Here is a 12,923-nt window from a genome sequence, read left to right on the forward strand (position 1 = left end):
TGTTTACCAAGCGAGCATCGCTAGAGTGCCACATCGGGGATACTAATTTTCTGCGTAAGTTATCCGACATTTCTCATCGTTCTCGTGTTGGCTTTCTTTACCTTCACCAAATATTCTTTATGATAACTAATGCCAGTGAACAGATGACTTTAAGAGCATTAAATGGATGTTATAACAACAGCAAACACTACATTATAATTGAGTGGATTACTGCAGTTATTATAAATCTTAGATTTACAAATGACATATAGTATTTATATTAACAATGATGTGTGATAAAAATGCATTGTATGTGTTGTTATTGTTTAATAAATACTGTTATGTTTTACTGAACCTTATGTCTCTCTCTACCAATATTCTTATCCACACCAGAATAAAAACCAGAAGGAGAAATAAGAAAGGGTTTAAGCGGGGTTGAGTAATTAATTAATAATTACTCTATGTTAAACACAACGCAGTCAAAGCCGCAGCAGTCGGGTTTTTCAAACCTTGAGTGCCAAGGGCTTTAGAGACTTTTGTCCTAATTATGACCACTAGATGAACACATTATGTTACATCAGGGGGGAGTCAAAGGCAGTGATGCCTTTGACTCCCCCAGTCTAATTAATGTTGCTTGAAACAGACAGCATTGCAATGGCTGCTCACATTAAGTGAGTGTGTTTGATTCTAAGTAATTCTTAACCAAGAATATAACTATATTCCTCTCCTGTCCTGCTTGTCCATTTTGTATGCACCATATTCAAATTCTGTATCCCTTATATTCAAGTGGTATCACATCTCCAATAACCACACAACATCCACATTTGATAAACTAATCAATATTTCAAATTCATCAAATTTGTTTACAATACTCAAAGCATTAGTGTACATTCAAGTATAAATGCACCTATTTCTGCTCTTAGTGACCCTAACACATCCCACGCATTTGCTTGTCCCACGAGAACCCCCCCCCAGCAGGCCATGTAATCCCCAATACTTTGCTTTAAAGGCTATTGCATATCCAACAGAAGCAGTGCAAGAATCATTCACCTCTACTTCCTGCTTCTAATTGGTGATGGTCATAATCAAATGATTTCCATAATTAATGATTAGTAATCAAGCAATTTCAATAATCAAATGAAATAATTCAATTATATCATTTGAATGAAATAACCAAATTAATTGTTATAACTGAATGAATTACAGCGGATTCCGGTTATTTGGGCCACCGGTTAATCCGGGCAGCCATTTATTTGGGCCACCGGTTAATCCGGGCAGCCGTTTATTTGGGGCAAATCTTAAAAAACAGAAACCAATCAAGAAAATAGCCAGGGTTTACTTCGCTTAATTGGGACAGCATGCCGTTTAATCGGGGCAGGAGACCGCAGAACTGGAAATTACCCTACGATTGTCTCCAATGGTACCTCATGGTTCAGTCGAAATTCTGAGGTCACAACCAAAAAACAATAAAAACAATTAGCAGTCACCTGTTTATTGGGCTTTTCTGTTAGTGAACTCTGTCATACACGGACAGTAAACTCGATCTTACTGAATTTGCGATAATACCGACAGCTGGAATTCTGTGGATTATTATGGTGAAATGTGTTTACACTTCCATGAAATCTTCAATCTTATAAAAAAATTAATTTTCAGATCTTCTCTTCATTCCTATTTTTAAAGCTTTGTAACTCGTTACTCCGTTCTCACTTGCGCATATCATGTTACTTGCAACTTGTGTGTGCCGTGTTCTTTGTTATTGATTGCTTATCTTTTTACTGTTTTAAATTTTAACCTCACCCACAAATGTCAGTGAACAGAAATGTCAACTAGTTTGCATGTACATATTACAGTACGTATTAATTATTCCGATTATCACGTATATTCTTCCGATTTGCACGTATCATTTAATTTTTTAATTGGTAAGGTAATAAAGGATAAATTTGTGCTTAATATATCTTTACTTTTATAGCCTGAAGATAACATTCCTCCTATTTTCTCTAATTAGAATCGCTGTTTAATAGAATTAAAATTCAATTCACAAACGTGATCACAATGATCAGTGCTTACTACACATCGCATAGTGAACGGTACTTTACTATGGTGAGTTCATTGTAACGTGATTTGATTGTACAGTGAACTAATTGTAAAGTGGGGGGGTACGTTGTATTTTTAACTATATTTACGTGAAACTTCGGATAACTGGGGCAGCCGCTTAATCGGACCAAAATGCACTAGATGTGTCCCAAATAACCAGAATGCACTGTATTTGAAAATGTGTATACTTGAAATAATCAAATGATTTGCTATAATCAAAACAATTATCAATGATTATGCCCATCACTACTGTTTATCTACACTGAAAGGACAGAATTCATGGGATACCTGGTTCTAGGCAACATGATGCTGTCACCCCTCTTGCTAGTGGAAGAACCCACCACTTGGCAGGGATACAGGTACACTGCATTCACACAGATGGTAATTCGATGTCAGTATGGATAAAACGTTGAGTTAACCAACTCTGAAAGAGGGATAATAGTGGGTGCCTGACGCATGGGTCGCTCTATCGTGGAGGTGGTACAGAAATTGCACTATCCCCGTTCAACAGTATCAAGAGTGTATTGGAAATACACCATTTCCAGAATAACATCTCATTGTGGATGGTGCTGTATAGCAGACAAAGGCGGTGGATGAACATGGCCATCAACATCTGTCTCGCACTTTTTCAGCCAACTGGAGAGTGACAGTGACACAAATCACTGCAGACTTCAATGAGGAAGGTGCCAGAAACGTCTTCACCAAGACCATCAGGCGATCATTAGCCGCAATAGGTTATGGAAGCAGCAACCCACAAGAGTCCTAACACCACGACACAGGCCTCTACACCTCAACTGGGCAAAAGAACATCGGCACTGGACCTTGGATGATTGGAGATGGATCTCCTGGTCTGATGAGTTCCATTTCCAGTTATTTTAAGCGGAGGGGAGGGTGAGTATCTGGCAGAAACTGCACAAAGCTATGCACCCATCGTGTCAACAAGGAACTGTTCAGGCAGGTGGACGATTGGTAATGGCCTGAGGCATGTTCAACTGGGACACATTGGCATGGCTAGACGAATTGCTGAATGGTCCAGGTTACGTGTCCATCCTTGCAGATCATCTGCATCCCTTCATGTATCACCGTGCACCCACAGGACAATGCACCTCCCCACAGAGCCATAGTGACTAGAACAGGGTTCAAAGAGCATTCCACAGATTTTACCACCGTGGAATAGCCTCCCCATCACCGAACATGAACCCTGTGGAGCATCTTCAGGATGCTGCAGAAAGATCCATTCGAGCTTTGGATCATCCACCCAGGAATGTGGCAAAATTATGGACAGCAGTGCAGCAAGTATGGATGGAAATACCTGTGGAATGCTTTCATGAACTAGTGGACTCAATGACTTGCCATGTGACTACCTTTATCAGGACGAAAGATGGGCCTACCCGTTATTAGGTAGGTATCCCATGATTTCTGTCCACTCAGTGTATTTGTCTGTATATTTACCCCCCCCCCCAGAAGTTAGCAGTTTTCTGAACCATCTAACACTGACTCGACAAAATCAGCAAATATTCTTGCACCCCTTCTATTTAAGTGCATCTTATCCGTCAGGCATACAAATTTAAATTAAGTTTACTGTACTGTACAAAAAAACAGTGTCAAAAAGATTTTTCACTCTGCCCACTGGTGATGCACTTGAAGTGCTAGTCAAGACATCAAACACAAATATTGTGGGATATCAGAGACGTGGTGTCACACAGACATAAGTAGTGCAGAATTGGAATTTGGAGAGTACAATGTGTACAGAAAGGATAGACAGGACAGGAAGGGAGGAGGGGTTATGCTGTTAGTTAAAAAACACATAAAATATAAGAAAGTGCATCCAATTGTGTTGGTGGACAATGCAATGTGAGTCTGTTTGGTGTGACATAAGCACTGGGAAAGGAAAACTTGAGAGTAGATGTGTGCTATAGGTCCAATGAATCTTATGAGTATAATGAGCAATTGTTCAGAGAAACAGAATGGTCCAGTAAATCAGAATGTGTTATAATGAGTGATGTTAACTTTTCAGATATTGACTGGAACTTGGGCACTGGTCACTGGCACATTAGCATGACTTTTTTGGATTTATTTGATGATTGTTTTCTACAGCAGCATGTTCGGGAGGCAACTAGAGGGAGTAACACTCTTGATCTGATTATTAGTAGTCATTCTTCAAGCATTAAGAATCTGCAGATAAAGGAAGCACTAGGTGGCAGTGATCACACTGTGCTGAAGTGGGATTTACTCAAAGAGGTAACTACCATCAAGGGTAAAGGGGAGGGTTTTTGCTTTCGTAAAGGTGACTATGGTGGTCTGAGACAGTATTTAAATTCTATACGGTGGGACCAACTGATGATGTTGCCAACAGCAAATTCAAAATGGGAAGAATTCAAAGAATTAATCTTGGAAGCTACTAGCCTTTTCATACCAACTAAGAAATATTGTACAAGATGTAGGCCTAAATGGATGTCAGATGAACTAATTAGACATGTGACAGAGAAGAAAAATGAATGGGATACATATAAAGTAACAGGTGACACAGAAGCCTATGATAGATATAAGCTGGTCTGTAACCAAGTCACAAAGGAGGTTAGGCAGGCAAAGGCAGATTATGAGAAATCTTTGGCAAAGGATTCAAAGAAAAACAGCAGAGAGTTCTTTACTTATGTAAACTCAAGAAGGAAGAGGATGAATCAGATTAGTCCACTTGATATTGATGGTTCAACTGTTTATGATCCTGCTCGGGTAGTAGTAGTAGTAGTAGTGGCATGTGATGCAAGAAAGCAAATGTATGAGCTTATGCAGCATCAGCCAAAAAAAAAAAAAAAAAAAAATCACACCATTCCCTCCAAATGCCTGTCCAGTTCCTCCTTAAATTTATTCAACCTATCAACTTCCACAACGACAGATGGAAGTTTGTTCCAGCAATTAACCACCCGCTGGCTAAAGGAAAATTTCCGCACATCTATTCTACATCTGTCTTTTCTTAATTTGAATTTATGCCCCCTTAGATTCGTAATCTGAACAAGTGGAAGGATCCCATCAGAATTCAGCGTGCTCAACCCATTCAAGGCCTTATATACCTCAATCAGATCACCGCGCAGGTGCCTAGTCTCCAGCCATTGCAATTTGCAGAACTTAAGCCTCTCTTGGTAAGAGGATCCCTTCATTCCCCTCACCAATCTTGTTGCCCTTCTCTGTACACGCTCAAGTAAATCTACATCCTTCCTAAAATGAGGCCTCCAGACCTGTACGCAGTACTCAAGCCGTGGCCTTGACCATTGCCTTATACAGAGGGATAATCACCTCCTTTTCCCTGCTAGCAAAATTCCTATATATCATTGACAAAACCCCATGACCTGCCCTGGCAGCCTGTCTGCATTGCTCAGAAAACTTCATATTTGCCTGCACAATTACTCCCAGGTCTTTTTCATTTTCTACCACCTTAAGTGTAGTACCACATAGTTGGTACGTTTCTCTGGGGTTACTTCTACCCATATGTAGTACTTTGCATTTGTCAAGGTTAAACTTCAGTTGCCACTTCTTAGCCCATCTGCCCAATTATCTAGATCCTGTTGCAGTAGCACACTGCCATTACTATCATTAACAACCCTGCCAACCTTTGTATCATCTGCAAACTTCGACATTAAGCCTGATATACCTTCATCAATATCATTGATAAATATACAAAACAACAGTGGACCCAACACCGAACCCTGTGGGACTCCACTAATAACATTAGTCCAAGAAGAGCAGCACCCATTGATTACCACCCTCTGTCTTCTAGCACTTAACCATCCTTTTATCCATTGTAGCAACTTACCCTTAATACCATTCTGCTCCAATTTGTACAATAGTCTTCCATGCGCAACAGTGTCAAAAGCTTTCCTGAAATCCAAATATATGATATCAAAATTATTTTTCACATCCAGTTCCTTTGTAACCACATCATAATATCCTATCAAATTTGTCAGACAAGACTTTCCCTTAACAAACCCATGCTGTGTCTGAATTATTGCTGCAGTCTTGTCTAGATGATCCTGCAATGCATCCTTAACCAGCGACTCCATTATTTTACCCGGAACAGAAGTTAAACTAACTGGTCTGTAGTTACTCGTGTCACCCTTCGATCCCCCTTTGTGAATTGGGGATACATTTGCACATCTCCAGTCCGTGGGAACCTCCCCTGAGTCCAAGGATGCTCTCATAATTATGGCTAAGGGTTTACTTAGTTGCCTTGCCGCCTCCTTTAATATAACTGGATAGATCCCATCCACTCCAGGTGCTTTTCTTACGTTTAACTTCAACAATTTCTCTTCCACTTTGCTCTCGGTTATTACAAAATCATTAAGTATCTTGCTACAATTTGATAACCTGCTGCCATTTTCAAACCTAAATAATTCCTCACGTGTGAATGTAGATGCAAAATACTCATTCAGTTTGTTTGCTATCTGAGCAGGATCATCAAGAGTCGAACCATCGATGTCAAGTGGACCGATGAGATACATCCCCTTCCTTTTAGAGTTTATATAAGTAAAGAAATCCTTGCTGTTTATTTTAGCATCTTTTGCCAAGGATTTCTCGTAATCTGCCTTCGCCTGCCGAACCTCCTTTGTGACCTGGTTACAGATTAACTTATATCTGCCATATACTTCTGAGTAGCTTGATAATTTATATGCATCCCATGCATTTTTCTTCTCTGTTACGAGTCTCATTAGTTCATTTGACAACCATTTAGGCCTAAACCTTGAACAATATTTCTTAATAGGTATGAACCTTTTAGTAGCTTCCACGATTAATTCCTTGAATGCTTCCCACTTAGAATTTACTGTTGGTAACATCGTCAGTTGATCCCACTGTACAGAAACTAAAAACTGTCGGAGACCACTGTACTCGCCTTTACGGAAGCAAAAACCCTTTCCTTTACCCCTGATAGTAGTTAAATCTTAGTAAGTAAATCCCACGTCAGTACACTGTGATCACTGCCACCTAGTGGTTCTTTTATCTGCAAATTCCTAATACATGAATGATCACTGCTGATAACCAGATCAACAAACTAAATGAATAGCTAACAAACTAAATGAATATTTTGCATCTACATTCACACGAGGAGTTATTCAGGGAGGGGAATGCCAGAGGTGCATTAAACTCTGGCAGTAAGCTAGATAATCTTGTAACAACTGAGAGTAAAGTTGAGGAGAAATAGTTGAAGATAAACATAAGAAAGGAACCTGGGGTGAATGGAATCTATCCAGTTATATTAAAGGAGGCGGCAAAGGAAGTAAGCAAACCCTTAGCCATAGTTATGAAAGCTTCCCTGAACTCAGGGGAGGTACCCATGGACCGGAGATGTGCAAATGTGTCCCCAATCCACAAAGGAGGGTCAAAGGGAGACACAGTAATTACAGACCTGTTAGTGTAACTTCTGTTCCAGGGAAATTAATGGAGGCACTGGTTAAGGAAGCACTGCAGGATCATCTGGACAAGACTTCAGTTATAGCTCGGACACAGCATGGTTTTGTTAAGGGGAAGTCTTGCCTGACCAATTTGACTGGATACTATGATGTAGTCACAAAGGAACTGGTTGCAAAGAACAACTTTGAAATCATATATTTGGATCTTAGAAAGGCCTTTGATACTGTTGCACATGGAAAACTGCTGCACAAATTGGAGCAGTGTGGCATTGGAGGCAAATTGCTGCTATGGGTAAAGGGATGGTTGAGGGGGAGAAGACAGAGAGTGGTAATCAATGGACACTGCTCTTCGTGGACTAATGTTATTAGTGGAGTCCCTCAGGGTTCAGCGTTGGGTCCATTGTTGTTTTCTGTATTTATAAATGATATTGATGATGGTATATCAGGCTTAATGTCCAAGTTTGCAGATGATACGAAGGTTGGCAGGGTTGTTAATGACACTAATGACAGTACGCTGCTGCAACAGGATCTAAAAAAGTTGGGCAGATGGGCTGAGAAGTGGCAAATGAAGTTTAACATTGACAAATGTAAAGTACTATATATGGGAAGCAGTAACCCCAGAGTAACGTATCAACTCTGTGGTACCACACTGACAGTGGTAGAGAATGAAAAGAATCTGGGGGTAACTGTGCAGGCAGATATAAAGTTTTCTGAGCAGTGCAGACGGTCTGCAAGAGTAGCTCATGGTGTCTTGTCAATTATATACAGGAATTTTTCTAGCAGGGAGAAGGAGGTGATTTTCCCCTTGTATAAGGCAATGGTCAGGCCACACCTTGAGTACTGTAAACAGGTCCGGAGGCCTCATTTTAAGAAGGATATAGAGCTGTTAGAACGAGTACAGAGAAGGGCAACAAGATTAGTGAATGAAACAAAGGGTTGCTCTTACGTAGAAAAATTTAAGTTTTGCAAACTACAGTGTCTGGAGATGTGCGGAAGTTTGCCTTTAGCCAGTGGGTGGTTGATTGCTGGAACAAACTTCCATCTGTCGTAGAAGTTGATAACTTAAACAGATTCAAGGCAGAATTTGACACATTTGGAGCGAGTGGATGGGTGAAATAAGGGGTTTTTTTTTGACTATTGCTATATAAGCTTGCTTTCTTGCATCATGTGCCTTTGCTAATAATGTAAGTATATGGCAATATTTCTTACAGAGTGCATCAGGTAAGATTGACATGCGTAGGTGATGATGTAATATTGAATCAACTGTTACTTTCAGCTATATAAGCACGCTCTGCAAGAGTTGCAGTCATTCCATGCTTGTATCAGGATTCTGAGTTACGTGCAGTTGGTGCCACAAAGAAAGAGTGCTATTTTTGCTTTACTTGAGGAAGGATGTTCTTCCTGTCATATTGCTTATAGAGTGTCTTGTAATCAGTCGACAGCGAGTAGATTTCTTTCCAAACTCAAGAATACTGATTCTGCTGATAGGAAAAAAGGAACTGGATGCAAGCGAGTCTCTATGCCAAAACAGGACTGCGTTTTGAAGTGTTTATGCCTTAAAAACTATAAAGCTTCATCGTCTGAGCTGAAAAGAAAATGGGAAGCACATACAGGAGTGTTAGCAAGTGCAGTAACAGTCAGAAGATGCCTCTTCAAAAATGGACTTGTAGCTCATCGTCCTTAAGAAGCTCCTCCTCACACAAAAAACGAAAAAGGCCCAATTAGTTTGGGTAAAGGAGCTTGTCAAATGGACCCCCGAGCAGTGAAAGTCAGTTATTTTCTCAGATGAGAAGAAATGCAACCTGCATGCCTCTGAGGGGAGACAAACGATTCGCCATAGACGTGGTGAAGAATACCATCCAGACTGTATGGTGTCTACAGTGAAATTCCCTACCAGCCAAATGATATAGGGGTGCATTTCGTATAGCGGAGTAAGTCACCTACAGTTTAAAAAAGGTTCCGTAAATGCCAATGGACACCTGGCTATATTGGAACACAAATTGCTGCCAACCATTAGAGACCATTTCAACCTGCCAAGTAACTGCATCTTTCAGGATGACTCTGCTCCTTGTCATCGGGCAAAAAGTGTAAGTAGGCACTTCTGTAGTTACTTTAGCTTAATTTTGCATTAGAAATTCAACAGTAATGTGTTTACATTTGTTACAGGTGAAAAAATGGTTAGAAGAACGGTCCATTACAACTCTTAGCTGGCCAAGAAACAGCCCAGACCTGAATTCTATAGAGAGCCGTTGGCATCATGTGGAATCAGCAGTTGCCAGAAAGAAACCAAAGACCCTTCATGAAGTTAAAGAAGCCATAATTCGTGTTTGGAACCACGAACTATCAGTTGATTATGTTCAGAAATTGATCTTGTCAATGCCTTGATGGTGTGCTGCTGTCATCAAGGCCAGAGGCATTGAACTAAATATTAGTTTGCAACTGGTGAACTTTCATTTTGTTTTCCATTTAAAATGATAAACTGAAGCAAATTAAGGGCTTCTGATAACATTTCAGCCATAATTGTCGTGTTTACCAAAACTGTTGTATAAAGGTTGCAAATTCTCGCTCATTTTGGAATATTCTGGGAGCACCTGTCAAATATTACTTGGCTTTGCGTTAACTATTAATAAATATCTTTTGTTTATATTTCTATTTGTGTTGCTAGTGTAACACATCATCGCGAAAAAGGGTTAGAAATGTGAAATCCCTAGGTGATGCACTTACTTTGAACACCAGTGTATGTTTATCAGACTGCCCTGACAGCGGTGGACAAATTATTAATCCTTTGCGCTAAAATTAACAGCAATCTCTATGGCCGCATGTCTCGAAAGTCACATCAATCAAAAATCCAGTTAGTTGTGAAAACAATAACTAGAGAAAAAATCAAAAAGTATTGAGTTTGACGTTAGGGTATACAAAAAACAAACTGTTCCCCTGTCGCAAAACCAAAATAACAACAATTTCTAACGAAAAATAATGGAAGCTGTAATACTTCATTTAAAATTTTCCAGAAATAGTGTCAGAATTAACAAGATGCATTTATTAATCGGACAAGCTACTGAACGTGCAACTTTCATTATAAATAAATTAAATCGTTACCAGCTGAAAATCCTACCTGGATAAACTGTATGGTGAGGGCACTTTTCCCTACGCCTCCACCTCCAACTACAACAAGTTTATAAGTTTGGCTATAACTATTTGTTTCGTTGCTTCGAGACATCTTTTAAGTTACACAGAATAGATACACAAGTTAAAAGCAACGACAAGGTATTATGATACTTCTGTGTGCACTTTATATGCAAACGCCGACAAGAAAAACATGCTTCTCTTGGGTGTCTTCTCGTTAATCAATTTGGTAAAACACAGACATTGATTACAGTCGAATGATAAGGTGGAGCACAGAAATAACAAGGAAGTGTGACGTGTGAAATTTTTATATACTTCATATAAAATTTCAGGTCATTTTATTTTCAATATAATCTTGAATATACAGATTTCCTAGTTCCCAATTCTAGAGATACGAAACTAAATATACACTACTCTTCAAAAAAATGTGATTACTTCGAAGTTCTTGATAATTCTGAATAAATATCCCATTTTTCTGTTTGGATCTAGCGTCTATCATTTCAAAATTAATGCAAATTTTATACATCCCCTTTCTTAAATAATAAAATTTATTTTTTCAATATACCCATCATCACGCAACGTCTTAACTGCATTACATCGAACAAAAAGCTGATAGTGAAATACAGACACCATAAACTTAAAATAATGTGAACCAAAGATTACTGAGTAGAAATCATAATTTTTGCAGGGTCGGAGTCACAGATTAATAACTACTTACTAATCTGTGGATCTGAGTCAGGTTGAACGAACCGTACGATAGAAATGAGCGCCAGATGTATGGGGAGGGGAGGAATTTAGGGGATCCTCTATTGGCAGGGAAGCCGAAGGCTAACGCGAACCCGGTGCAAATTGGACTTTGGGTTCGCCTTGACTGTATGTGTTTCTGAGTGCGCTCACATGTAAATGTGAAGTTTATAAAGCAACAAGTAAATTCAAACATAATAAATCAATAAGAGAAGAAAACATTTTCATTATTGTAAGTTTGTAGAATTTTTGCAGTTTACTAAAAATGAATTTAATTCCTTAAAATGGGTAATATTAAGGTCTCCGCAGGGACACCTTGAAGAATTGCAGACCCGGTACAGCACACACCTAATTTAGCACCCCCCCCCTCTCGGCACTAACTCAACGAAAACACTTCAATCGCTAGTTTCCTTTTTCTGCAATTTATCATTGTAAAAAAAATAATAAAAATAGTAATAATAATAATAATTATTATTATTATTATCTATCACGAAACACAACTCCAGTTGGCACAATTATTTTCTCTCATATATTAAAATTTTTGACAAATATGCAATCTATGGAAATAACATTTAGCATTAGTAGAGGCATACGATTCTCAAAGAAAGCAAGCTTATTTAGCTGATGCTAAATAAGCTTGCTTTCATGAATCGTATTTTTTTTTTTTTTTTTTTTTATTTAGCATCAGCATTATCAGCCATATGGTGAAGGAAGCCTGAGGCTTATGCTGCACCAGCCAAAAAAAAAAAAAAAAAAAAAATTCCCGAGTTACCCTGAGAGAGAGAGAGAGAGAGAGAGGCGGGGGGGGGGGGGTAGAAGGGAATCATGAAGAAGGAGAAGAATGATGATATCCAGCTCAGGACCCTGGGTGTGCCAAGCCCATACTCACCAGATGTTTGTCTAGTTCAGCCTTGAATTTATTTAATCTGTCAACTTCCACGACGACAGATGGAAATTTGTTCCAGCAATCAACCACCCGCTGGATAGAAGCAAATTTCCGCACATCTATTCTACTACCATCTTTCCTCAATTTCAATTTATGCCCACTGAGGTGCGGAATCTCAGCAAGAGGAAGAATCCCATCAGCACTGAGCCTGCTCAAACCATTCAAAACCTTGTACACCTCAATCAGATCACCTTGCATGTGCCTAGTCTCGAGACGCTGCAATTTCCAGAAGTGAAGCCTATCTTCGTAACAGAAACCCGGTGTTCCACTCATTAATCTCGTTGTCCTTCTCTGTACTCGTTCCAGTAGCTCATCATCTTTCCTAAAACGAAGCCTCCATACGGGTATGCAGTACTCAAGGCGTGGCCACCATTGCCTTATACAAGCGGATACTCACCTCTTTATCCCTGCTAGACAAAAATCCTATATATTGAAAATATAATAGCTGAAACGTTTTTCTTTTCTTTCGAAATCTAGTATTGCAGTTAGTATCAGTAGTGGTAAAGCATGCCAGAAAGCAAGCTGATGCTTTCCATCCCTTCTAATAATATGTATAAATTGTTTCTTAATATTATTCAAACTACTCAGTTCCACAACTAGATGGAAGTTTGTTCCAACAATCAACTACCTGC

The 12,923-nt window shown here is 39.3% G+C and overlaps 1 protein-coding gene across 1 annotated transcript in view; it reads right to left on the bottom strand.

Moving 5' to 3' along the window:
* Ras64B (ras-like protein 2) overlaps positions 1-10,789 on the bottom strand; it is a 127,754-nt gene extending 116,965 nt beyond the window's left edge. The window contains exon 1 of the mRNA XM_090381411.1: positions 10,591-10,789. Coding sequence (XP_090237537.1) covers positions 10,591-10,695 — 105 coding nt within the window. The 5' untranslated portion in view covers positions 10,696-10,789. The remainder of the gene's footprint in view (positions 1-10,590) is intronic.
* Between the last annotated feature and the right edge of the window lie 2,134 nt (positions 10,790-12,923).

Source organism: Mastigoproctus giganteus, chromosome 9 (assembly GCF_048544385.1).
Source record: "Mastigoproctus giganteus isolate SK-2022 chromosome 9, ASM4854438v1, whole genome shotgun sequence".
Classification (NCBI taxonomy): domain Eukaryota; kingdom Metazoa; phylum Arthropoda; class Arachnida; order Uropygi; family Thelyphonidae; genus Mastigoproctus; species Mastigoproctus giganteus.